Consider the following 26417-nt stretch of genomic DNA (forward strand, 5'->3'; position numbering starts at 1 on the left):
ACCAGCCACTGCTGGACTTGACTCCACCTGACCCCCGCCTGGCCTCCTACCTCTGTCCTCATCCACTTCCCTGACCCCCATTCCTGTGTTCTGGTTCTGGCAGCTCTGTTCTCCGGGCTTCCAGCCTCCGTCCCCACCCCGGGCAGGCCGTCCCCCTGTTCCACCTTACCCGGCTCCTCCCCTGCGGTCCTCCTGTCCCCGGCCTGAGCCCCCACAGCACAGCACCTGTATTCAGACCTGGCCTGGGGACATTGACACCCAGGAAAGAGCGAACAGGTCTGACCGGGGCTAGCGGACCGCCGCGGGCAGCTGTTGTGTCCCCAGGCCCTGCATCAGTGCCCCGAAGGTATGAAGTCTGCAGGCTGGGCTCTGTGTTTGTGTGCATTTGTTAGCCGGCTGGTTGGTCACGGTCTCCCGTCCCCTGTCCCTTCACAGGACCCTCCCTGGGGCACCTCTTCCTGTCTTCTCTCTCCTGCTGGTGTCATTTTCAGTTGTTTGTACAGGTATTTCTTGCCTCCTAGCAGACGAGGGCCAAGGCAGAAAGCTCTGGGGTTCACCAAGGGTCGTCTTCAGGGCCTGGGCCCCTGGAGGGGTGTCCGGAGGACGTCCACACGTCCGGGCCCCGGCCTGGGACTGCTGTGCTCTCACTCCCCACTGACCCACGCCTCACACGCAAACTGTTGTTGCTTTAATTCGAACACATCTTTAGAAATTGGGATATTTAACTCCCCAATCAATAGTTCTGGATTTTCTTAAAATAGAAGATCTGCAACAGAAGGCCCCCCCCCGCCCCCGTGGGCAGCAGTTGGCTAGCACGGACCGGAGGCCCTGGGAGGCTAGGCTGGTGTCACCTCACCATCCACGACCCCGTGCTGCGGCGACATAGTAAACAGGTCCTGGGAAGGCATTTCGGGCTCTGATTTTTTGTTTGTTTTGCCTCTGAATGTTTTCATTGCGGTACAATTTAAGTAAGTGAAACAGCCCTTAGGTGCTCCCCCCGAGACTTCAGATGGGTGCGGACACCTGTGTGACGCACCCCCATCCAGAATCCCCAGGTTCTCTTGTGCCCTCCCACCCCAGCCCCCACCCCACCACTGCTGTGCTCCTCACCCTCTTCTAGAATTTCACGCAGATGGAATCACAGAATACGTACGTGTTTGTGTCTGTCTTCTCTTTTGTGGCATAACATTTTTGAGGGAAATCTGATAGTGTTTTAATTTCTAGCCTTGCTGCATCGTCATCAATGTGGTGGGAACTCTTTCTACTTTTTGAAACTTAGGGGGTTTTCTCCAACCATTTATAAGGTCCGTTTTCATGAATATTCCAGAGGAACTTGAAGGCGTGTTCCCTAGTTTTCAGGTGCAGGGTCCCCCCACCAGAACTAGCTCCTCGTTGTAGGAGGTGTGGAGGTCACTTGGACACAGTGCAGGCGGGACTCCCTTTTGTTGCTTTCCGTGAGCATCCGTGTGTCTCCCGCAGGTCCTGGGCTGTGAATCTGCGCTGCATTTGGTGCGTCAGTCTCTCCGACCGGGGTCTTCGTCCTGACTTGGCCGTTCTTTGTTTAATGCATTTTGGCTTGAAGTTCATTGTCCCTCATAGTGAGATCATGATGTTTGCTCTCCTGCTGCCTCCCTTTGCCTGGCTCTGAAATGCCCTTCCGAATCACTCTTAGTTCTGGTGCATCTCTCACTTACAGCAAGAGTTGAGGGTCTTAATTTGTGATCCATTCTGAAAAGCTTGTTCTTTTCATGTGTGATTTCAGGTGTGTTTGGCCTTCGTTCTGCCTTACTTTTTATATTGTGCCTGTGGCATTTTGCTTTTATTTTATTAAAGATTTTATTTATTTATTTGACAGAGAGAGACACAGCGAGAGAGGGAACACAGCAGGGGGAGTGGGAGAGGGAGAAGCAGGCTTCCCGCTGAGCAGGGAGCCCGACGCGGGGCTCAATCCCAGGACCCCGGGATCATGACCTGAGCCGAAGGCAGACGCTTAACTGACTGAGCCACCCAGGTGCCCCTAGAGCTTACTTAAAAAAAAAAAAGTAAAGACAAACAGGTGAAATTAACTTTATATTCTGTTTAACTGGGGGCACCTGGCTGGCTCTGACTCTTGATGTTGGCGTCGTGAGTTGGAGCCCCAAAGTTGGGTGTAGGAATTACTAAAAAGTAAATAAATAAAAACTTTAAAAATAATAATAGGGGCGCCTGAGTGGCTCAGTCGTTAAGCGTCTGTCTTCAGCTCAGGTCATGATCCTAGGGTCCTGGGATCAAGCCCCGTGTGGGGCTCCTTGCTCAGCAGGGAGTCTGCTTCTCCCTCTGCCTCTCCCCCACTTATGCTCTCTCTCTCAAATAAATATCTATATATTTTAGTTTATTTTACTTAACCCAATACTGTCTGAAATATTATCATTTCAACATGTAACCATCAATACCTAAAAGTTAATAAGATGTGTGAAGTCCTCCTTTTTGCCTTGAGTTTTTGAAATCCAGTGTGTGTCTTAGCCTTAAAGCACATCTCGGTGGACCAGTGACGTTAGATGTCCACGTGTGGCCGTGAGGTCATAGCCGGTGTCAGAGAAAACGGTGGTGCTCACTCTCCTGTGCATCTTGTGAGTGTGGCTCTGGCAGCTCCTGCTGGGCCCTGCTGTGGAGGAGCCCCCCGCTCTGCTCTCCTCATGTAAATGGAACCCTCCAGCGTGTGGCCTTAGCTCTGGCTTCTCTCCTTGGTTCATCCACGTGGTAGCATGCGTCAGTGCTTCATTCCTTTTTATGGCCAATGATCCACGTCTAGCAACTGTGAACAGAGACCCCATGTGGATGTGTGTCGTCCTGTCACGGGGGACGCCCAGCAGCGGGACTGGCCAGGCGGGGCTCGGAGGGGTGCCCACTGTCCCCGCGCAGGCTACGCACTGCACGTGCCCCCAGCAAGAGGGTCTCTTGGCCTTCCTGACTTTTTCATTGCACTTTTCTCGCCCCTCTGTGGCGTGGGTCTGCCCTGAGTTCCACGCCGTCCCGGGCCACTTCCAGCTTCCTTATGGTGGAGCTTCGGTCTGTCTCTCCTGACTTCCTGCACCTCCTGCTTTCTTGCCACTTCTTTCCTTAGTTGTTTTTTTTAAATAAACATTACTATATCTCTTTTTTTAGTTTTTTTTTTTTAAAAGATTTTATTTATTTGACAGCGAGCAAGCGTACAAGCAGGGGGAGGGGCAGAGGGAGGCAGGCTCCCCACTGAGCAGGGAGCCCGATGCGGGGCTCGATCCCAGGACCCTGAGATCGTGACCTGAGCTGAAGGCAGACACTTCACCGACTGAGCCACCCAGGTGCCCCAAGATTTATTTATTTTAGAAAGAGAGAGAGACCGCTCGACTGAGCACGGGTAGGGGGAGGGACAGAGGCAAAGGGAGAGAAGCAGGCTCCCCACTGAGCTGGGAGCCCAACACGCCCTGAACCCGGGACCCTGAGATCATGACCTGAGCTCACCCGACTGCACCCCCCTTCCCCAGTTCTCCCATCTCTCGCCAGGGCTCTTTCTCCCCAGAGGTGGTTGCTTCAGCCGGTGCTGAGCCGCGTGCTCGCAGCCTCACCAGGGCCCTGGCGGTGGCGGGTGGTGTGCTGTCCCTTGGCTCGCTCACTGCTCCTCCCGGGCGTCGGGTTCCAGGCAGGGCGTCCACTTTCAGGCCAACTGCCACCCTTCACACAGTCTGAAGGAGAAGCTGAGTGCACCTTGGCGAGTGGCACATGATGCCCTGTGTGTCAACACAGACGGGGTCCCAGGGCCCCTCGCCAGGCCATCCCCTCCGCCACGGCCCTCAGCATATTCGGGGGCTGTGACCTTCCTGGAAAGGCCAGGCTGCAGGGGGCAGGGGGGTTAATTCTCTGTTGTTTTTTTATTGTTTTCTGGTAGAGATGATAATGCTCACTTACCCAGTCCTGTTCCCTCAGAGAGACCCCGAGAGACTGTGAGGGAGGATAAGAGCAACACCCAGCTCTCTCTCTGGGTCTTTCCCTGTCTCTCTGTCTGCCTGCCTCTCTCCCTCTCCGTCTCTCTGTCACTGTCCCTCTGCCTCTCTCCCCCTCACCCCACAGTGGAGGCGCTCCCCCTCCCTGGGTGGCCCTGAAGAGCAGATCTGATGAGGACGGGGCTCCTGCCCTCAGGGGCCCCCCAGTGGGGCCGGGTCTAAGAGGAGGGGCTGTGTGTGGACTTGCAGAGGCCGCCCCGCCCCGCGGGCTGAGGAGCTGCTGGGGAGGGGGTGTGGTGGCCCTGGAGGCTGGGGGGCGCCATCTGGGCCGGGGCTCCGCTCATCCTCATCAATGCTTGCCTTTGAGGGGGTCCCAGGGGGAAGCGTTGGGTGGCAGGAGCGGGAGCGCGTGGTCCTGCGGCTCTGACCCGGGAGAAGGGGCGCGGAGGGCTCCTTCCTGGAGGCGCAGGCCGCTGCAGTTGCGTCCCTGGCTCCCTAGGCGGCGGGCCGGCCCGAGAGGGAAAGCGCGCTGCCCCACCCCGCCTCCGCCGCGTGTGGACACCAGGGGAGGGTTAGGCGGGCCGGGCCGGCGGCTTTCCTCCGTGTCGCCTCGAGCGCGACAGGTGCACCAGACAGACGGCGTCTCCGAGGCCACGGCTGGCTAAAAAACAGCGATTTCTATTTACTCTGCGAACCGCAGAACGAGGGCTGTCCGAGCCGAGCGAGTGGCTGTTCCAACTCCCAGCCCGAACCAGCGGCGCTCTTCCTCTCACCTCCTCTGTTGTGGAGGCCGTGAACCCTGGGGCTGCTGCCTGCTCTGCTGCCCCACGTCCCAGCCATCAGCCCACACTCTGCCTTCACACCAGACCCCGAATCGGGCCCTTTCCACCGGTGACACTGAGCCCCGGCCGCCCTCCTCCCGTGCTCTGTGCCTCCTGCTCAGACCTCGCCAGGGCCTTTCTGGGGGCCTCCCCGGCCCCAGCCTGCACCGCCCAGAACCCCCCAGTCCACGGTGTGTCTGCAGAGTGGCTGCGGGCCCCCTCCTGAGAGAGCCGTCCTCGGTCCTCACAGTTTAGACCTCAAAATGTCCAACAGCCCCGTGTCCCTTTCTGGCTTGTCACCTCAGACACGTTACATTCAGCATCCTTTTCTTCTCGGTGCACTGCTGTCTTCGCTCAGTGGGGCGCAGGGGTCCCGGGTGGGCAGGGGTCAGCGCCTGTCCCACTCGGCTGGTGGCAGCAGAGCCCTGCGATCCAGACCTTGGGTTCTGAAGCTTTTACTCCTTACCTGCACTCTAGATTGTGGTTAGCGTCCTGACTTGACTTTCTTTGGCAAAGGGTCTGATTAGGAGAGTTTGATCGCATAAATCTCAACCGCAGCCTTCCTCCCTTCCCAGTTGTTCGCAGGCGATCAGAAGAGGCAGGACTAGAGGCGCCAGCTAGGTGGGGCAAGAGCGGGTTTCGCCCACCCTCCCAGTCCCGGCTGCCCGTGTTGCCCCCTGCGAGCTCAGAAGTTGGAGATGCGGCCCTCCGTTCTCCACCCACAGTGGTGCCGCCAGCCTGTGGAGCAGGACCCTCCACCTCAGGTCCCGTTGTCCTTGGCCTCCAGACCCTCTTGTCTTTTCTGCGTAGGAGCTGCAGAGGGTTGGCGGTGGCAAGGTGACCTTTGCTAATTGTTTGCCCTTTTTCTCCCCCTCTTGACAGGTGGCTAGTGGCATATTCTGGTCACGCGGGGCGTGTGAGGGCGTGCTTCCACAGAGAGTGTGTGTGTCCACACAGAGCTCAGCAGGGCACGCTTACAAGGAGTCAGTGGACACAGAGCCCACTGACCGCCTCTTCCTTCTGTCCGCAGAGCCCCCCACGATGAACCCAGTGGTGGAGCCCCTGTCCTGGATGCTGGGTACCTGGCTGTCAGACCCGCCGGGAGCCGGGACCTTCCCGACGCTGCAGCCTTTCCAGTACCTGGAGGAGGTGTACATCTCCCACGTGGGTCAACCTGTGCTCAACTTCTCGTAAGTGCCCCCCCCCCCCTCCCCCGGCCGCCTGCCCCAGCAACTCCAGGCTGACAGACAGGCAGGCCGGAAGATGCAAAAGGAACCTGGTTGTGTTTCAGAGAGGCACCCTCTTCCTGCCCTGAACCTGGTCACACGGTGGGTAAAAATGGTACTTTCTGGGTCTCTCATGTTTTTGAAGGTGACCACAAAATCTCGGGCTTGCTAATGCAGACACGAAGTAAGTGCCTATGCTGTCCCCCCGACACACATTACTGGAAATAAAATGACCTGGATTTCTTTTAGAATCTCCCCCCGAGCTGTTTGAGGTCCCAGAGAGGCTGTTAGTATTGTGGTTCTCAGAGTCTTACTACACAGTAAAGCGAGAGTCCTCGGAGTCCTCCAGCCGCATCCTGACCCAGCACCTGTTCTGTTTCTCACCTGTGAACTGCTCACAAGAGGCAGAGCCTGGTGTAAGGGTGGGATTTTACTGTGCACGTAGGGTGCTTGGGACCGCGAAGCACGAAGGAACCCTGGGGGCGGGGGTCTGCCGAACTTACAGATTTCAGGGTCCCGTCTTTAGGGTCAGGGTCAGTCATGGCGGCTGGGAAGAGAGGGACAGCACACACAAACGACGGGGGGAGGCGCATGTGGGGGAGCTGCTTCCGGGTCAGAGGTGGAAGGTCCTGGGGTGCCTGGCGGCCGGGGCCCACACATGTGGTCTCTCATGTCCCTTATGCTATGTCTTTTATGCATCCCTCTGTTTCCGCATGAACAAGAAACTGCATCTTTTTTTTTTTTTTTTTTTAAGTTTTATTTAAGTCATCTGTCCGCCCAGCATGGGGCTTGAACTCACTACCCTGAGATCAAGAGTCAGTCACTTAACTGACTGAGCCACCCAGGCGCCCCAACTAACTGCATTATTTATATTCGGTGGGTGGGGTGCTTTATAGAGTGAGAAAAATGTATCCACAAAGTCCGGCACGCTCTGGGGGGGCATCTGATCCCTGGGGCTTCACGTCTCCTGCTTCCCACTAGGTTCAACGCCTTCCACCCGGACACACGCAAACCCATGCACAGGGAGTGTGGCTTCATCCGCCTCAAGCCCGACACCAACAAGGTGGCCTTCGTCAGCGCCCAGAACACAGGTACCCCCCGCTTGGCGGCCGTCCCTGGCCTGCCCCTGCCCACGCACCATGCATGCCAGCAGAGGGCTGGCCAGCCGGGGAGGCGGCATCTGCCTCCTGCTTTCAGAGTGACCTTTGGGGGTGTCCGTGCTCGTGGGCACATTTGTGGGGAGGGACTGAGTGCTTGTCAGGGTGGAAAGCGTCAGGCCTTTGGACGGACTCAGCAGGGCTGGCAGGAGGGAGCTGGTGAGAGGGGCTGATTCCCTTTTCTCCCGAGCTCACGACAGAGCCTCTGTCTGCCGCAGCGCACAGGTGCGGAATGTGTGCACGAGAATGGGAGGCTCGCTGTGCAGCCAGAAGCTGTCCGGAAATCCACTCTGTCCCCAGTGGGAGGCCACCCTAAGATAGTTAACCAGACTCATTAATTAGAAATGACTCAAAAACACACCTGCTTCACCTTTACCTTGCTCCCTGGCTCGAGTGAGTCTCACGTCCTAGAAGCTGGTGGACAGTCAGAAACTAGCCCATCCTGGAGTGGGCCTGCCCAAGGCATTGGTGAGCTAGAAGTCGGGGGGCAGCCAGCAGCTGGGGCCGGGGGGAGGCTCCCTGTCCTGTTTGATGGGGCAGGGCTGGGGTCAGGGCACCTCCTCCCTCTCCCCCTCCCCCCCCGACAGGGTGACCCTCCATAGACCCCCTGCCCTGCCTATAAGAGGACTTGCGAGTCTTTCCCCCTTGGTGCCTGGGAGGCTCTGGCTTCCGAGTTCAGGCCTGTTGAAGCGCTGGGTGCGGAAGGTGGTGGTAGGAGCAGTGGCACCAGCAGGCCGTGGGCAGGCTGCTGAGGACTGGCGGCCCCCTGCAGGCCTCGTGGAGGTGGAAGAGGGCGAGGTGAACGGGCAGGAGCTGAGCATCACGTCCCACTCCATCGCCAGGATCTCCTTCGCCAAGGAGCCTCACGTGGAGCAGGTGAGTCTGCCCCTGCAGCCTTCCCTCCTTCCACCACGCACTTGCAGTCCTCAGAGGGGCCACAGATCACCCCTTGGCCTGTCTGCACCGTCATGTGGTCGCTCCCCACACATGCTGAGGTGGGGGTGTGCCACAGCGGAATCCGGTCCCTGGCAGGTGGGCACTTAGGGGTTCTCAGGTCGACTGCGGTTTTTCAGTCACAAACATCCTTTTACGTTTGGGCTGTCCACTTTGCCAAATGAGTCCATTATCTGTTGGGGAGATTTCTCCCATTTGAGTTGCTGGATCAGAGGACAGGTACATTTTGCATTGCTTTTCTTGACGACTGTCCCCTCCAGCTCTGCAGGGACCTACCTGCTTCTCTGCACCGTCGTCTACACGGCGTGTTCCAGACTCACTGGTCTTTTGAATCTGATCCGTAAAAGATGGTGGCTCATTTGTGTTTGAAATTGAATGGATGCAAGGGAGCATTTCCCACACTTGTGGGCCGTTTGTGTTTCTTGCTCCGCATGGTTGGTGTTCAGAGTCATTGCCTGTGTTTCTGTGGGCTGCCATCTGACTGGTTTACCGGAGCTTTCTATGTACCATGGCTGTTTGTGCGGCAGATGTTTCCCCATTTGGTGGTATATGTGAGTGTGGTTTATGATGTGTTCTACTCAACAGATTGCGAGCTTTTCTGTGGTTCTCTCTGGGGGTCTTTTCCTTTATGGGGTCTGGATTTGGATTCTAGCTCTGGAAGGCGTTTCTACTCACATGATGAAATTAGTCTTTTGTTTCCCTGCACTCCTGTAGCTTTCCCTTTCACACTTAGACCTTAGTCCCTCCCAGATTGGTTTTCACATGATGCCGTGTACAGACGGGTGACCAGCAGCCCCCAGATTTGAGATGTCATGCCTGTCTTAAGCCCATCCCCATAAGTAGGGGAGGAGGGTCTGTTCCTTTTGTCTACTTCTTTACCGACAGTAATTAAAAGTCATGTAATAACTGAGGTTACCATAGCTCTATGTCCTATCTTAGTATCTGGGGAAAGTTCCCGATATTCTTTACTCTACATTTTCTTGGTTAATTCTTCTGCATTCCCTCTTCTGGGCGGACCGTCCGGTGAGTTTGTCCAGGTCCACACCGTTTACGCCAGGATCACATAAACACATGGGTTAATTTGAGGACAAGAGGAGTTCTGGTTGGTAGCAGTGGACAGCAGCGTGGTGGTCTAGTTTGGGGTACTTCAGTGGGTACCCGGTTAATTCCTGTATGATGTTAATTATGCAGGCCTTGGACGTTGCGTGGCTGCGTAGCGCTGTGGCGCTTTCTGGTTTCCGAGGGTGTGTCTGGCACCTGGCTGCTGTTCCGTCTCCTGGGTGTGTTGGGGGGGCTCTGGCTCTGTGCTGCTCTGCTGAACGGGACGTCCCGTCCGACAGCTGGCTCTCGGGCGCAGCCCGGATAGAGCGCTTACCCCGCAAGGTGCTCGCCCGAGGCTACCAGTTTGTATCTTTGCCCCCCTCTTCTGCTTCTCAGAAACAGAGGTTCTTGATTTTATGTGTCGGGTAAGCATGTCCTATTTCTACTGTGGTAAGAATTATATTCAGGAATGGGTTTTGAGTTCCATTAAATGCTTTTGCAGCCTCTTTTGGGAGGATTCTGTTTTTTCCACTTGAAGCTGTTGATGCAGTGAATTGTATTAATAACTTCTAAGTGTTGAGGCGTGTTTGCTTTTTGAAGATAACTCCTACTTGTCCTGATTTTGGTACCAGAGTTATTCATAGAGTGAGCTGGGCACTTTTTAGCTGTGTCTGTTCCCTGACAAGGAGGGAGCCCCATCAACGTTGCCTGGTCCTCCTAGATGTCCTCAGGAAAGCATCTGGGCCCAGTGGGGGGAGTGCCCTTGCTCTCCTCCCTGCTTACCTGGCCCTCCGACCTCCCTGCATTTGCAAGGTCAAGGTTCCCAGGACCCGTGCTCTTTCATCTAGATTTTCAGAGTTTGAGGAAGAAGTAACACTCACTGCTTTCTCTGCATCTGCCATTCTGTGTCCCCTTTATATTTCTGATCTTTTGCATATGTCTGTTTTCTCTTTTTCTTGCTCATACTTGACTTTATCAGGGATTTGGAGGGGTGGATTTTGTTTGTTTATTTTTGCTAGAGAACTAAGTTTGGGCTTTATTAATTAAACACAAGAATCCCTCTCTGTAAAAGGAGAGAGGAGGTGAGGGGAAGCCGCTGAGGGCACAGTGAGGGGAGGCACCCCCATGGGGTGGGGCCAGAGGAGGGCTCAGCTCTTCAGGGTGACATGCTGACCACGGCTGGCTGGGTGCGACTGGGTTGGCCTTCCTGCTGGGTCAACATGCACAGAACCTGGTAGGGAGGGAGGCTGGGGCTGGAAGCATCTGTCTGTCCTCCCAGCAGCTGGTGGGCAGAATGCCTGGCTTCTGCAGATGCCCGGGAGCGGCAGGTGTTGGGAGGGGTCCTTGCTTATCTGTTGTTGAAGCCTGACCTCACCCCTTCTCTGTTGCCCTGCTGTCGGTGCTCGGTCACTGAGGACCCCACACAGCCCACAGGGTGGTGCCCTACAGCAGCCCTGAGACAGGACAGGTCCAGACCTGTGCCCGCATTTGATGCTGAGGATCAGAGAGGCCGCTGCCTTCCAGAAACTCCCCCCATTAATGCTCGCTGCCTCCTGAGCGGCTGACTCCTGCGGCCAGAGCTGCTCTGATGACCAGCGTCCCGTCCTGTCCTGCTTGGCCCTCCTCTGGTGGAGTCCTGTCCAGGTCCTCTGACCACTTCCACTGTGTCTGCTGTCCTTCCTGACACTCGTTCTTCTCTGAGTTGGATGTAAGCTCCTCCCCAGCTACTGGTGTGGCCAATATCCCTTCCAGTTTGTATCTTTGCTCCCCTCTTCTGCTTCTGAGAAACAGAAGTTCTTGATTTTATGTGGTTCCGTTTCCCAGGTTCTCTTTTCTGGATTGGTTTTAGAATTTCTTACTTAAGCAGGCTTCCCTGAAAACAGGTCAAAAAATATATATTCTGTATTTTTTTTCCTGGAAGCATTACAGCTTGACCTAAAACCTCCCCTTCAGGTCATTAATTCACCCAGATTTGAGTTTTGTGCAGTTGAATGCCGGCTGCCCCGGCCCCTGGTGGCAGAGCCCTCCCCGCCCCCCACCAGTTCCCGCTTCCCCCCACCCCTGCCAGTTCCCGCTAATTACCGTGGCTTACTAGAATTTTTTTTTTTTTACTTAAAAAAAATTAGCTGCCTGGAGGTGTAATTTACATACAGTTAGTGCATCCAGTTCAGGTGGACACCCTTGGACTATGCCCCGGTCAGGACGAGAACAGCCCCTCACCCCAGAAAGAGCCTTGTGCTGTCCCTACCAGCCCCCAGCCCCCCACAGCCAGGGCCAGATCTCTGTCAGTCCACTAGACTTGCATCTTGTAGGATTCCCTGTAAATGGGGCCGTACGTGTTTGCTCCTTTCATTCAAGGTAACATTTGTGAGATTCATCCATGCTGTTGCATTTAGCAGTAGTTTGGGTGTTTTTGATTGCTGAGTAGTGTTCCACTGGGCAAATATGTCACAGCTCCGTCTGTCTCCCCTCTGTTGACAGACACCGATTGGCTTGTTTCCAGTGCTGGGCTGTTGGGAATAAAGCTGCTGTGAGCATGTGTGTGGACGTGTGTCTTCCCGTCTCTTGGGTGAGGACCTAGGACTGGGACTGCTGAGTCCCGTGGGGAGGGCCAGGTGAGCGAGCCGGAACCACCAGGCTGGGTCTTGTGCCGCTCCACCCCCACCGCCCGCCCCCAGCCACGTTGGTCCTTGAGTGTCCGCCGTCCTGGTGGCTGCACAGGGGTGTTTCATGCGGTTAAATACATTTCCCAGGGGCGCCTGGGGGCTCAGTCGTTAAGCGTCTGCCTTCGGCTCAGGTCATGATCCCGGGGTCCTGGATCGAGCCCCGCATCGGGCTCCCTGCTCATTGGGAAGCCTGCTTCTCCCTCTCCCACTCCCCCTGCTTGTGTTCCCTCTCTCGCTGTGTCTCTCTCTCTCTCTGCCAAATAAATAAATAAAATCTTTAAAAAAAAAATACATTTCCCAGATGACTGATGATGTTGGTCCTCCTTCCGTGGTGCTTATTTGCCAGTTATTTCTTGTTTTGTGAAGGAAGCATTCAGATCCTGGGCCCCTCTCTCCAGCGGGTTGAGTTCTGAGAGTTACATGTTCTAAGTACGGGTCCTTCATCAGGTACATGTGCTCCCAGCTTATGACAAAATGTTTGACTTTTCATGTTCGCTTACCAGCGCTTTCTTTTATGCTCTGCTTTTTGTGCCCTGTCTTAAATTCTTTTGCCTAACCCAGGCTGCAGAGAAAACCTGCATTTTCTCCAATAACTGTTACGGTTTTCCTTTTTGCTTTAGGGTCTATAATTTTGGAATTTGTGTTTTTGTATGGTATGAGGTAGGCGTCAAGATTCTTTTATTTTTTCCCCCCGGATAGATAACCCATTGTTCCAGCACCGTTTGTTGAAAAGACTGCCGTTATTCCCTCGTCCCGCAGTGAGGTGCACTTGCGTGGGTCCATTTTGGACTGTCTTACACCCAGGTGATCTCTGAGTTTCTGTGTACACTGAGGCCACGCGATCTGGATTACTGTAGCTTTAGACTGATATTTGAAATCAGATCATATTGGTTGTCCAACTTTTTTTTCTTTTTTACAAAATTGTTTTGGGTACCCAAGGACCCTTTGCATTTTCGTATGAAGTTTAGAATTAGCTTGTCAACTTCTAGAAGAATTTTTTTAGGATTACTTGAATTTCGAGATTAATTTGGGAAGTACCATCTTCAGCAAACTGACTCTCCTAATCCAATACCGTGTAAATCTCTCCATTTATATAGGATTTCCTCACCCTAAATTGTGTTGTAGTTTTCAGTACATGTGTTGCATGTATTTTGTAAAATTTATGCCTGGGTATTTTGTGGTTTTTGGATGCTGTTAGAAATGATTTCTTAATTTTCTGAATTATTTGTTGCTAGCGTATAGAAATACATTTGACTGTTACACATTGATTTTATATCATGTAACCTTCTTAAATTCACTTTTTTATTTTACTCATTTTTTAATAGATTCTTTGGGGTTTTCTACACAGTCATGTCATCTGCTGTTAAAGTGTCACTTCTTACTTTCCAGTCTCGATGCCATTTCTTTCTTCTGTGCTAGGACTTTGGAAAGGGCAGCCTATGTAATGTTCGGGACCGGTGGTGGGAGTAGATGCCAGGCCCTGTTCTCTGTTCATGGGAAGCACTCCGTCTTTCACCATTGGGTGTGATGGTCGCTGTCGGGTTTTTACCAGTGCCCTTTACCACATTCTGTTTTCTTATATTTTTAGTTTGCCAGTTATTAAAAATTATAAATGGGTGTTGAATTCTGACAGGTGCTTCTGCTATTGAGATGCTTCTGTGATTTTTCTCCTTCATTCTCTTAATGTGGTGAGTTATAGGAACAGGGTTTCAGATGTTGACCCAACCCCACATTCTTCAGATAAACCCCAATGACAGATAATTTGTCATTTTTAGTTATTGCTGTTTATATTACTAAAATATGTAAGTTGAAGGATTTTTGCATCATGTTATTTGTTTTATTCTAATTATCCTGAGTTTAATTTCCTCTTTTTTGATTTCTTAAATGGGAAACTTAAGTCATTGGTATTTAGCCCATTTTTAGTTTGTGATGCACCACTTGAAACTATGAATTTTGCTCCAAGCCCTGCTTCAGCTGCATCCCGCAGGTATAAAGAGTGTGCTCTTATCACCTCCAGCTCAAAATACTTTCCCTGGTGACTTTCTTATTTGAACTGGGTCATTTAGAAGTATGTTACTTACTTTTCAAATATTTGAGGATTTTCTACATAATCTATTGCTAATGATTTCTAATTCAATTCTGTAAGGCCCAGAACACATGCTTTCTGAGTTACTCTGCCACAATATATGATGTAACTTGGTGAATACTTCATGCACACTCCAAATAAATACATATTTGACAGTTGTTGGGTGTAGTGGACTTAGTTCAAGTCGATTGATAACGTCATTCCGATTTCCTTCATACTGCTGATTTTTTTGGTCGGGGGCGGGGTGGGGGGGTCTGGTTCTGTCTGATTACCGAGAGGTGCTAGAATCTCCAAAGATGATCGGGGCTATTTCCGTTCCTTTCTTGGGTTCTGTCTGTTTTTGCTTCATGACTTTGAAGCTCTGTCATAAGATGCGTACGTGTGATGATATGTATTATATTTATGAAATGTTCCTCTTGGTAGCTTGGAGTATGTACCTTGAAGTCTGATGGTAACAGAACCACAGCTGCTGTCCAATGCTTGTTTATTTGGTGCATCTGTTTTCCTTCCTTTTTACGTTTTACTTATTTATCTCTCTATATTCACAGTATATCTCCTGTAGTCTTGCTTTTTTTGTCTAGTCAAAAAGCTCCATATTTTAATTGGAATGTTTAGTCCATTTACATTTAATAAAAATACTGCTGGTATGGTTGGTTGTAAGACCACCATCTTGATTTGTCTTTTGTTCTTTCTTGTTTTTTTCCTTTACTGTGTTCTCTTGGTTTAAGTAATTTTAGCATTGTTTTCTTTCTTTTGTTAGCTTTTTTTTTCTTTTTTTAGTGAAGTGTAGTTGACACACAATGTTACATTTGTCTCAGGTGTACAACTTAGTGATGGGACAACTCCATAAACTCTGTTACGCTGGGCTCGCCGCACGTGTGGCCCCCCCGGTCAGGACACGACGCCATCGCGGGATCACTGACCGCGGTCCCCGTGCTGCGCCTGTCATCCCCGGGACGCACTCGCTCCGTAACTGCACGCGGCACCTCCCGCCCCTTCACCCCTTCTGTCCACCCTCCACCCCCTCCCCCCTGTGCGTTTATGGGTCTGAGTCTGCTCTTTGTGCGATTATGCACTTGCTTTGTGTGTTAGATTCCACATACAAGTGAAATCCTATGGTATTTGTCTTTCTCTGACTTATTTCCCTTAGCATAGCGCCCTCTAGGTCCACTCATGTTGTAGCAAATGGCAAGATCTCCTTTTTTATGGCTGAGTGATATTTCTTCTGTTAGCTTCTTTTTTTTTAAGATCTTATTTATTTATTTGACAGAGAGAGAGCACAAGCAGGGGGAGGGGCAGGTAGATTGAGAAGCAGGTTCCCGGCTGAGCAAGGAGCACGACGCAGGACTCGATCCCAGGACCCCAGGATCATGACCTGGGCCGAAGGCAGACGCTTCACCGACTGAGCCACCCAGGCTCCCTCTTCTGTTAGCTTCTTATCTGTGTCTTTCTTGTTTCTTTTAATGGTTGCTTTGAGGCTAACAGTGTAAATCCTAAACTTGCCAAAGTCTATAATCAATGTGGTACCGTTACATCTCCCCCTTCACGTTGATCTTGGATAATCCCCTACTTTACAGCTGACACTTTCCTGGTCCTGCTTGTGGGTCGTGACCTTACAGCTCTGTAACCCCACTGACCGTTTCTGTTACACTAACCTATATATGTAAATACGTGTGTAAGAACTGTACATACACATATACCATAAACCTTTACAGTATTGTTACTTTCGCTTTATTTTTTTAAACATTTTATTATTTGTGAGAGAGAGAAAGCAAGCACGGATGGGGAGGGGCAGAGGGGGAGGGAGAGAAAGAATCTCAAGCAGACTCCACGCTGAGCGCAGAGCCTGACTACACGGGGCCCAATCCCACAACCGCGAGATCACGACCTGAGCAGAAACCAAGAGTCAGACACTTAACTGACTGAGCCACCCGGGCGCCCCAGTACTTTTGCTTTAAATAATGAGCTGACTTTCAGAGACATTACAGTGAGGGGGTAAAAGCAATCTCTTCTACTTACCCACTTATTTTTCTTCTGTGTTGCTCTTTTCACCTTCCTTAGACCCACGTCTCCCGGGGCATAGTTTGCCTTCATCTGGAAGCCATGCGTTCACGCCTTCTTTGCAGTATAGGTCTGTTGTCGGCAGCTCGCTCGGGGTTATTTCAGTCCCTAACTATTTAACTGTGGTTCAAATACAGATAACAGACTTCAGCATCTTAATGGTTCCTGAGGCTACACTTAGGTGGTGTGCAGACGTCACCGCCATCCATCGCCAGAACCCTTGCATCTTACAGAACTGAAGCCCCCGTGCCCGTTAAGCAATAACTCCCCCCTCTCTCCTCCCACACCCACTGGGATCCCCCATTCTGCTTTCTGTGTCTACGAACCGACTACCCTAGGGACCTTGTGTAGGTGGAATCCCACACTAGTCTTTTTGTGATTGGCTTATTTCACTCAGTGTTCCTCCATGTTGTAGAATATTGTGGAATTTCCCTCCTTTTTAAGGCTGAATGGTTGTCTGTCGTATGTGTGTATTGACGTTCTGCTTATCCATCCGTCAGTGGACGGCAGAGTTGCCCCCGTGTTTTATCTACTGTGAATAATGCCGCCATTAACTTGGGTGTACAGACATCTCTTTAAGACTCTGCTCTCAGTCCTTTTGAGGGTGTACCCAGAAATGGACTTGCTGGGTCGTAGGGTAGCTCTATTTAATTTTTTGGGGTACCACCACACCGTTTCCCAAGTGGCTGCACCAGTGTGTGCTCCCGTCAGCTGTGCGTGGCCCCCAGCTCCCCACGTCCTCACCAACACTAGCTGTTTCTGCTTGTGTTACAGCAGCTGGAGTCTCCGCTATCTCGGAATCCCTTATCAGATATGCGGTTCCCAAATATTTTCTCTCCTTTTGTGAGCTGCTTTTCCACTCTGCTTATAATATCTTTTGATGCATAAAAGTCTTTAATTTTCATGAATTGCAGCGTGTTTGAGTTAGTTTTTGTGTGTGGTGATAGGTAAGCATCCAACTCTATTCTTCCGCATGTGGATGCCCAGTTTTCCCGGCACGTTTGTTGAAGACACTGTCCTCTGCCCATTGAGTGGTCTTGACAGCTTTGTTGAAAATCATCTGACCACACATGTGAGAGTTGGATCATTTCTGGGTTCTCTGTTCGGCTCCATCGGTCTGTATCGCTCTCATTGTGCCAGTGCCGTGTGCTTGGAGATCAAGAGGTACCTGTCCTTCAGCTTTGTTCTTCTTCCTCAGGATTTTTATTTTTCCTATTCTGGGTCCCTTGGGATTCCATGTGAATCTTAGGATCCGTTTTTCTGTTTCTACAGAACATACCATTGGGATTTTCATAGGGATTTCATTAATCCTATACATGTTTGGGCAGTAGTGATATCTTACCCATATTAAGTCTTCTAAACCATGAACATTGGATGTGTTTCCATTTACTTATGTTTATTTTTGTTTGGTTGGTTGGTTGTTGTGGGCTGTCTCTGTGCCCAGGAGCCACCTGAGATGTAAACTGAAGGTCTTCTCGGGTCTTTTCTGAGCCTTTCCCTGGGCATGAGCACTCACTTTCTAATTTCTCCATATATGTCATTGTTTGTCCTAGTCTCTAAAATCTGGGTCCCAAAACCAGAAAAAGTTAAAATGAAGTGGGGTAAGGGGGTGCTGGCCCTTCGGATCTCCTGTGAGTCTGTTGAGCTGGAGGGGGCGGGGCCTTTGCTGCCCACTGATGACAGGTCCTCCGTATTTGGAGGACAGGGTCCTTGCCCACCCTGGCCCCCACAGGCTGCTCCAGAAACACCCGCACAGCGGCCTGTTTCCTGGCTGCTGGACAGGCTAGTGCAGTTGTGTCCAGTGGGGAGACCAATTCCAGGGACTTCCTACTCAGCCATCTTCACGGAATCCTCTTTCACTCCCAGTTTTGAAGGATATGTTTACCATAAATAAAATTCTGGGTCAACAGGCATAGTTTTTTAAAGTAATTATTTTGTTCCATTGCCTTCTGACCTTAATTGTGTTTGTTGAAAAGTCAGCCAAAATTCTTCATGCCCTGCACGTGATTTGTCTTTTTTCTCTAGTCATTTTTTTAAGATTTCATGCATCTATTTGAGAGACAGAGCACAAGCAGGGGGAGCAGCAGAGGGAGAGGGAGAAGCAGGCTTCTCGCGGAGCAGGGAGCCCGATGAAGGGCTCGACCCCAGGACCCTGAGATCATGACCTGAGTTGAAGGCAGGTGCTTCACCGACTGAGCCACCCAGGGGTCCTTTCTCTAGTCATTTTTGAGGTTTTTTTCCTTCATCTTCCTTTCACTATGGTGTTCCTGGGTTTGGTTTCCTTGTACTTATCCTGTGTGGGTCTCCTGAAATTCTTGGATCTGTAAGATGGTGTTTTGGGTCATATTTGGGGATTTTCTGCCATTGTTTCTCCAACATTTTCTGTTCCATTCTTAACTTTTCTCATCAGAACTGCTACTAAACAGATGTTAGGCCATTTAATACTGTCCCGCGTGTCCCTGAGACTGTTCATTCTTCTTCAGTCTCTTTTCTCTATATTAGTCATTTTAGATATTTTAAAGATTTTATTTTTAATCTCTGCGCCCATGATGGGGCTTGAACTCACAACCCTGAGATCAGGAGTCACACACTCCACTGACTGAGCCATCCAGGGACCCCCAATCTGGACATTTTTATTGACCTGTTCTCAAATTCACCGAGTCTTTCTTCTGTCTCCAGTTTGCTGTTGAGCTATTAAGTGAATTTTTCGTCTTTCTGTCTTTGTGCCTTTTCTCAAAATGACACGTTCCCCCAGTTTCCTCTCCTTTGCCTCCCCTCCTCCCACACCGACCTTCCCTTGTCGTCCGTGAGGGGCAGGGAGGGGTCTGCTTACAGTTGTGGCACAGCTGTGTGTCTGGCTGTGAAACAGATTCTGGCCCTGGAGCCCCTGGGTGAGCTGCTTCGCCTGTTCAAGGACACGGAAACACGTGCCCGCACGGATGTATGCGTATACATACACGCACACGAGGAGGATTATTCTGCCAGTAAAAAAAATTAAATCCTGCCATTTGCAACGTGAATCCCTGAGGGGATTACATTAAGTGAAGTAAACCAGTCCGATAGAGAAAGAGAAATACTGCATGGCTTCATTTATATGTGAGATTTTTAAAAAACAGAGTAGAATGGTGTTGCCTGGGGGCAGAGGGATGGCAGGTTGTAGGTCAGAGGGCATAGACGTCCGGGTGTAAGAGGAGCGAGTCGTGGGGAAATTACGCACAGCACGCCGTCTGTGGTTAATGCTGTATCGTGTAAAATTTGCTCAGAGAGTAAATCTTAAAAGCTCTCACGCTCCACACAAGGTAACTGTGAGGGGACGGGGTGTTGACGCCGTACACACACGTGTGCAAGCGTCACGTTGTAGCTTTACACCCACAGCCTGTGTGCCGGTCCCATCCCAGGAAAGCCGGGGTTGGCGGAAGAACCTGAGTGTTGGCGGCAGACAGCGTGCACATGCTCTGATCCCCGGTTGTGCTGACGGGCGGCAGGCCATCATTTCTGTAAAGACGGCCGTGAAGGGGCGCCTGGGGGGCTCGGTCGTTAGGCGTCTGCCTTCGGCTCAGGTCGTGATCCCAGGGTCCTGGGATTGAGCCCCGCATCGGGCTCCCTGCTCAGCGGGAAGCCTGCTTCTCCCTCTCCCACTCCCCCTGCTGTGTTCCCTCTCTCGCTGTGTCTCTCTCTGTCAAATAAATAAATACAATCTTAAAAAAAAAAAAAGACGGCCTGGAAGCTGTCGGCACACTGGGATTCCCGTGCCCGACAAGCCGGGCCCTTCCTGCCTCCACACCCACGCCTGCTCCACGGGGGGCGCATTAGCCACCGTGGCTTCCTGACATCTTTGTTTTAGGGCCTAAAACACAGCCACAGCCATCTTCCTCCTGAGCTTCCTTTTCCACCTTTTCCCTGCTGAAGGAAACAAGAAAAAAAAAAACGCTTTGAGAAAGCATTAAAACATGGAGAAATTCTCACAGCGCACTTCTCTGCACAGTCCTGTTTCTGTGGGGTAGCTGCAGTCTCGGGAAAGTGAGCACACTTGGCTAAGATAAGAACTTGTGTTTGTTCACACGGACTCTTCCTGAACCTTCAGAGGCCACGGGACCCCCTGACCCGGCTCTGTGTGCCGGGGCTGGGCTCTGGGCTGCGTGGGCGCGTGGCCTCTGACCCCCGACAGCCTGAACGAGCTCCCCTTGACGTTGTACAGGCTGGTGGCGGCCTCCAACCCCCTCTTCCTCACACGGGGATCCGTCTGTGGCGCAGATGGGTCTTGGGTCGATGATGCTTTCGCTGTGGTGGCCGACTCGGGATGACCACAGAGTACGAGTGAACTCACCAGATTGCTAGCTGTTGCCAGAGGCCACGGGAACCAGAGCGAGGCCACGTGCAGCCTGCGTCCCCGTTAAATCTTTCTAATGACTTCCACTGGAAGAGGAAGATGGCGTGGGAAACGTCCTCTGAGGGACTGCGAACCCAAAGGAAGCCGACAGGCGACTCCAGGGCCCGTGCACGGCAGTGCTGTTGCTAGTTGTGGTGGCTGTCCTCTCTGTGGCGGGGGCGGTGGTCCTGGAGCCCCGTGAGTGTGCGCTCCTGGGGCAGTGGGCACGGGGCGGCCCCTCGCCCTGCTCTCCCAGCTCCCCACCCCTCCTGGGACCTGGCAGTCGTGGTGTGCACTCCCGGGCCTGTGCCCTGTCCCTTCCTCGTGTGCTGCTTGTCACCATGTTTGTTCTGGAGCAGGATGACCATGACAGGGTTCCCAGGGAAGGGCTGTGGGGGGCCCACACTTAGATCGCTGTGCCGTGAAACCCGGTGTTGCCAGGAGCCCCTGCAGCCCACAGGGACAGAGCCGCCTGGAAAAGGCCAGTTGTGCTCGGGCGTTGGATGCGTCTATGAGGTGACTGTCAGCCTCAGCACCTATCAGGCTCCGAGGAAACAAGCAGTGGCCTTGCCCGATGCCTTGGCTCCCACGGGGCCGCCCCACCCGAACACCCCTGCGCAGCTGACCCCCTTGCCCCGCCTGTGCTCTGTGAGCACAGTCTGTCACAGGCCCTCAGGCGAGGGCGCCGTAAGACCACCGTGTCTCCATGACAAAGGCAAGTGTGGGTGCAGGTGGGGCATGTCTGCCACTTCGTTTCCTCTGGGAAGTGATTCAAAGGTAAAAGCCTTGTTTATCTGTAAATGAAATTCCAGAAAAAGTAATGTAGAATCAAGGGGCACCTGAGTGGTTCAGTCGTTAAGCGTCTGCCTTCGGCTCAGGTCATGATCCCAGGGTCCTGGGATCGAGCCCCGCATTGGGCTCCCTGCTCAGCGGGGAGCCTGCTTCTCCCTCTCCCGCTCCCCCCGTTTGTGTTCCCTCTCTCGCTTTCTCTCTCTGTCAAATAAATAAAATCCTTAAAAAAAATAAAGACGCTAAAATAGCATGGGAATACTTGCCTGGCCCACGAAGTGTCCTCCTGTCTGTCTGGTTCTGGGCGCTCTGCTCTCCCCCTTCCCGCCCTGTGTACTCTTCTGTCTTCCTGCTTACCGGCTCGTTTGGGGTACCTCGTCCTGCTGTCCTTCGGTGATGCCCGCGGACTACAGATGCGGTCTGCGTTCGCGGGCGTCTGACATAAGCTGGTGCTCGGACTGCTTCCAGACCGCCGCAGGGACCTTGGGACAGGCCCTCTCAGACCACGGCGGGCATGCCAGGCGCCCGGGCTCTGCAGCGCTGGCGTGTCGGTTCCACGTGCACCTGGGGCGGAGCCTGGGGCCGCGTGTGCAGCTCCTCGCGGCGGCGGCGCTCGGGACACGGGTCTCGGACTCCATGTGTCTCCCTTGCCCTGTCTGCTTCTGCGGTCGTGGGGTTTTGTGGGGGGGCGGGTATCAGTTTTATTTTTTTATTTTACTTTTCCTGGTCTTACAGTACCCTTTTTCCTAATGGCAACAAAATGAAACTTTTTCCTTATGAGTAAATACAGATGTTTTATGTCATTTTCGCACGAGTCCGAGATTTCCTCGCAGATGACCCTTGGAAATCTCCTCTCCCACTTGAAAACATGGGTAAGCACCTTTCCAGAGAACAGGAGTGTCCCTCCTTGGTACCGTTGGCTAAAAAGGAGCCGGGAGCCTCGTCAAAACCTGTCACAGGCGGCGCTCTTCGCTCAAAAACAAAAACTTAGATTTCTGAGGTAAGGGCATAGTATGGGCCACACCAGCGTTTTGACTTTGAATGGGGGAGGGGCATTTTCAGAAACAGCACTAAGATTTCGGCCGTTTTTCGCGCCCGTCCATGAGCTGGACACGGGCCAGCTCCCTTCACACGCGCCGCCGCCGCCTCGGGTTCCCGACTCGTGCGCTTCAGCGGCGCGCACTGGGGCCACGTCGCTGCCGTGGTCAGCCACGGGCTCCCTGCTCCCCTGCGCCGCATCTGTCCCTGCTTCTCCGTGCTGCCGTGGGCCTCTCCCCTGAAAGCCTGAGGAATTCCTCTGGTACTTTCTTCCAGGGGGTGAGGACTCCTGCTGGTAAGTCCTCTGCGGAGTTTTTTTGGTCTAGAAATGTCTTCATTTTGCCTTCATTTTTTTTTTTAAAGATTTTATTTACTTATTTGACAGCGAGAGAGCACATAAGCAGGGGGAGCAGCAGAGGGAGAGGCAGAAGCAGGCCTCCCGCTGAGCAGGGAGCCCGATGTGGGGCTCGATCCCAGGACCCCGGGATCATGACCTGAGCCGAAGGCAGACGCTCAACCGTCTGAGCCGCCCAGGCGTCCTTTTCCTTAGTTTTTGAGTAGTATTTTCACTGCACCGAGAATGCTTTGGGTGGTGGTTATGTTAATGGGTTTGAGATGCCATCTCGTCGTCTTCTGGCTGCCGTCCTTCTGTGGGGAAGCCCAGAGCCCATGTGGCCTGTTGGTCCCTGGACACGCTGTCCTCCCACGTGTCCCTGGGTGTCCGGCTGGTCCTTGGTGAGCAGCCGGCGTCTTGCTAGGATGTAATTGCATCTGCGACTTGCTGTATGTTCAGTCAGCCTCCGAGAGCTGGCTGTGACCCCGTCACGTTTGGCTTGTGTTCCGTTCTTCCCATCTCCTGGGATCTCCAGCGCGCATGTCAGAACTTTGGGTCTCCACTGTGTCTCTTCGCTTCCGTCATGGCTTCCGTCCGTCCTCCTCCCGGTTCCAGCCCGGGTTTTCCTACAGACTGTTTTCTGGCGGTGTCTATTCTGCGGATTGCATTTTGCAGTTACGGAATTCCCATTTTATTCTTTCTGGTGGGGCAGGCCTCTGCTGAAAAGCTCCGTGTCCTTTCCTGGTGACTCTGGTGTGGGCGCACCCGCCCTGGGGCATCTGCTCCCGGCACCTCTGCTGCTCTTACCTCGCTTGCTCGGTCGGTTTGTTCTGTTTCTCGGCACCACATGTGAAAACTGTAGCTGCCGTGAGGCTCCGTGCGATGCTCTCTGCTACCACGGAGCGGTCCTCGTGCTGCTGGCCATCGGTCCAGGGAGGGCAGAGCCTGACTGCTGGCGGCTGAGCTGTTTCGAAGCTGGTCTTCCCTGTCCGTTTCTGGTTAGCCCTCACTCCTGGAGTGCAGCCTGTTGGGCCCCAGCCAAAGGTCTGGGGTCTTTCCATGGCCTCTCCTCCTCGATGGGCACACATTCCAAAGTATGCCAGGAATCAGAGCGCTGGCCCGGCTCCCCAGCCTCTTGGCCCCACTGCTGTCCCCTCGTCGCACGCACATTCCTCAGGTGAACGGTTGCTCCCAGCTGCGTCTCTACTCTCTTCTCTCCGGGACCTTTGTCTTGCCTTCTGGGCTGGTTCCCTTATGCCTTTAAATGGACTTTCTGAGATGTGGCTTTTCTGGTTTTTCTGTGCCAGATGGTCAGTTACAGAGTGGTTGGCTGTGGAGGAGAACTCCTGTTGCATACATTTCTGGAGCCCCCGGTGTGTTCCAGAACACTGGGGAGATGTCGGCCATCCGCTTGGGTCTCCGCGTTGCTTCATGCTCAGTAAGGATAGGACTTTCTCATTGGCCGCCACACTTCGTTGGGATAAACTAGTGGTTCCAAAGGTGGTCGCGCTGAGTTTTTCAAGAACACGGGTGACGTCAGTTCAGGTTGTAAGCATGAAAGGGAAGGGGGGTAAAGCAGGAATGCATCGGAAGGTCAGCTTTTGTCTGAAAGGAAAAAGTGGCTGGGTTCTAAATGAGCTGAGACGAGACCAAGTTCCATGCATGCCTGTTGGTCTTCTGGGGACAGCCGAGGGTCAGAGGAAGGACCCAGGGGTCAGGACCCCTTGATCTTGGCACACCCCGCAGCGGCTGTGGGCTGAGTGTCCGTCACGCACTGGCGGGGACACTGCGTGGCCCACAGGCCTCTGACAGCGGGGGCGGCGTGTTGCAGCCCTCACAGAGCACTTGGCCCATGGCGGGCCGCCTTTAGAAGGTAAAACTAAGGTGTTTGTTTTGTTCTGCTCAGATCACCCGAAAATTCAGGCTGAATTCTGAAGGCAAACTTGAACAGACAGTCTCCATGGCGACCACTACCCAGCCCATGACTCAGCATCTTCACATCACCTACAAGAAGGTGACCCCGTGACCCCGAGTGTGTGTCGTGACCCTTCGGCTTCTCCGTAGACGCTCGCAGCAGGTGCGGGTGTGGCCGCAGGCCTCGTGGGTTCCAGAGTATTGCCACGGGTTCCTGTAACGGCGTAGAAAAACCAAATAAAAGGCCTTTATTTTTATGACTGAGCATTTTGAATATTATCACTCGTGTAGACTGTGCGTTCCTTTCATCAGCTGGTGAGTACTTGTTTTCCAGTTGTTTCCCTAAAAAATTAAGGAGTGATGCTTTTTCCCTTTCTTTTTCTGCTGGTAGTTTTGGCAAGACCTAAAATATTTATATGTTTTCCTGGAGGAAGTAGTAAGCTGACGACAAACGGACAGAAAGGGTCACAGTTACGTTACTGTTTTTGAAGCTAACAGTCTCGGGCCCCACGTCCACACAGATGAAGGGCATCCCCAAGGCCAGAGGACGGTCATGAGCTCGGCGTCCTCAGGTCCATCTTACGCTGGAGCAGAACACTGCTTCCATTTGTGTGTTCACTGTGAAGTCTCCCAGACACGCTTGAACCCCTCATACCTGTCACCCTGCTATTTCCCACCAACGGCTTCCTCTGTTCTCCCCTTTTTTTTTTTTCCTGTTCTCCCCTCTTTAGGCTGGCATATTTTTAAACAAATTCTGGGCATTCACCCCTAACTGCTTCAGTATGCATGTAAAAACAAAGCAGAGCCGTTTTCTTCTCCCTCACACACCACCATATCCCAAGCCATGCCAGGAACACGGAGCCACATGCGAGGGGGGTGGTGCTCCAGCCCGGGGAGACGAGGACCGGTGGGAGCCCCGGGGCTGGGGGACCAAAGACATTACCAGCTGGGGTCGCCAGGACCTCGGAGCTCAGACGAGGGACCAGGGCTGGTGCCCCCGGTGCCAAGGGGTGGGGAGGTTGCTGCTGGCTTGCCGAGTAAATCAGGTGTGGGAGACTCAGGGTACAGATTCACCCTGAGGCAGGATCCCCTCTAGCTGGGAACCTGTGAGATGAGACCAGACCATGAGCTTCCAAAGCACCATGGCAGGACAGGGTTGGGTGGACATTCCTGGGCACGTCCAGAACCCGAAGGCGTCAGAGGACTCTCTTTGGCTCCCTGTCGCCGTCCAGGCCCGTGGGGCGGAGGTCCTGCCTCCACAGCTTCACTGGACGCAGCCCACGCCGCCGGTGTCCTGGATGCCCCCCTTATGGGATTAGGCAGTTACACCACGTGGGTTATATGCCGTTCTCTGGGATCTCTGTGGCTGAAATCACACAGCAGTGGCCCCACCCGTGTGGGGCGCCGGTCTCTGCCTGGGTCGAGGCCAAGACTCCTGGCCACTTCACCCTCCAAAATCTAGGTGGAGATAGCAAAGCCCCTCTGGTTAGGATTTCAGTATACGGGTTTGGGGAAAACAAGCATTCAGACCTTAGCACCGAGGGAACCGGCAAGTATCTCAGAGCCGAGGAAGTCCTCCTTCCCTCCTCCTGAGTCTCGCAGGCCTCCCGGGGGTCTGGGAGGTCAGCCCCAAGACCTGCATGCAAGGTGGGCTTGGAGCCCAGGACAAGACGCAAACGCCCTGCACGGTTGTCTGGTCTCCTCCCCCCATGCCGTTGACTCGGTGGGGAGCGGGTCCCTAATCCCGGAAGGGTTCCCGGGCTGGATTCTGGGTGTGTCTATCTGGTTCCTCTGTCCCCTCTGTTCCCTGCGGATGGGAAGTTCTCACCGGATGCGCTGTTCCCAAGGCGTGCCCAGCGCTTCTGTCCTGGCGCCAGGAGCCTCACCTGTCGGCCTGCCACCACTGCTGATGCTAAAATGAAGAGGCCGCCGCGGGGCACCTGCTCCTGAGCCAGCCCCTCGGTCAGCATCACAGACTGGCCGCCTTCCTACTATGGTCAGT

The 26417-nt window shown here is 53.0% G+C and overlaps 1 protein-coding gene across 2 annotated transcripts in view; it reads left to right on the forward strand.

Moving 5' to 3' along the window:
• Nucleotides 1-24997, forward strand: part of THAP4 (THAP domain containing 4) — a 43081-nt gene extending 18084 nt beyond the window's left edge. Inside the window, exons 3-6 of one of the 2 annotated variants that reach the window (XM_032429732.1) lie at nt 5811-5970; nt 6988-7097; nt 7936-8039; nt 24408-24997. In XM_032429732.1, the coding sequence (XP_032285623.1) occupies nt 5811-5970; nt 6988-7097; nt 7936-8039; nt 24408-24527 (494 nt within the window). In that variant the 3' untranslated portion in view covers nt 24528-24997. The remainder of the gene's footprint in view (nt 1-5810; nt 5971-6987; nt 7098-7935; nt 8040-24407) is intronic. The other variant, XM_032429816.1, reaches the window with a different exon arrangement.
• Nucleotides 24998-26417: the final 1420 nt, after the last annotated feature.

The sequence above is a fragment of the Phoca vitulina genome, unplaced genomic scaffold, assembly GCF_004348235.1.
Source record: "Phoca vitulina isolate PV1807 unplaced genomic scaffold, GSC_HSeal_1.0 scaffold1, whole genome shotgun sequence".
In the NCBI taxonomy this organism is placed as follows: Eukaryota; Metazoa; Chordata; class Mammalia; order Carnivora; family Phocidae; genus Phoca; species Phoca vitulina.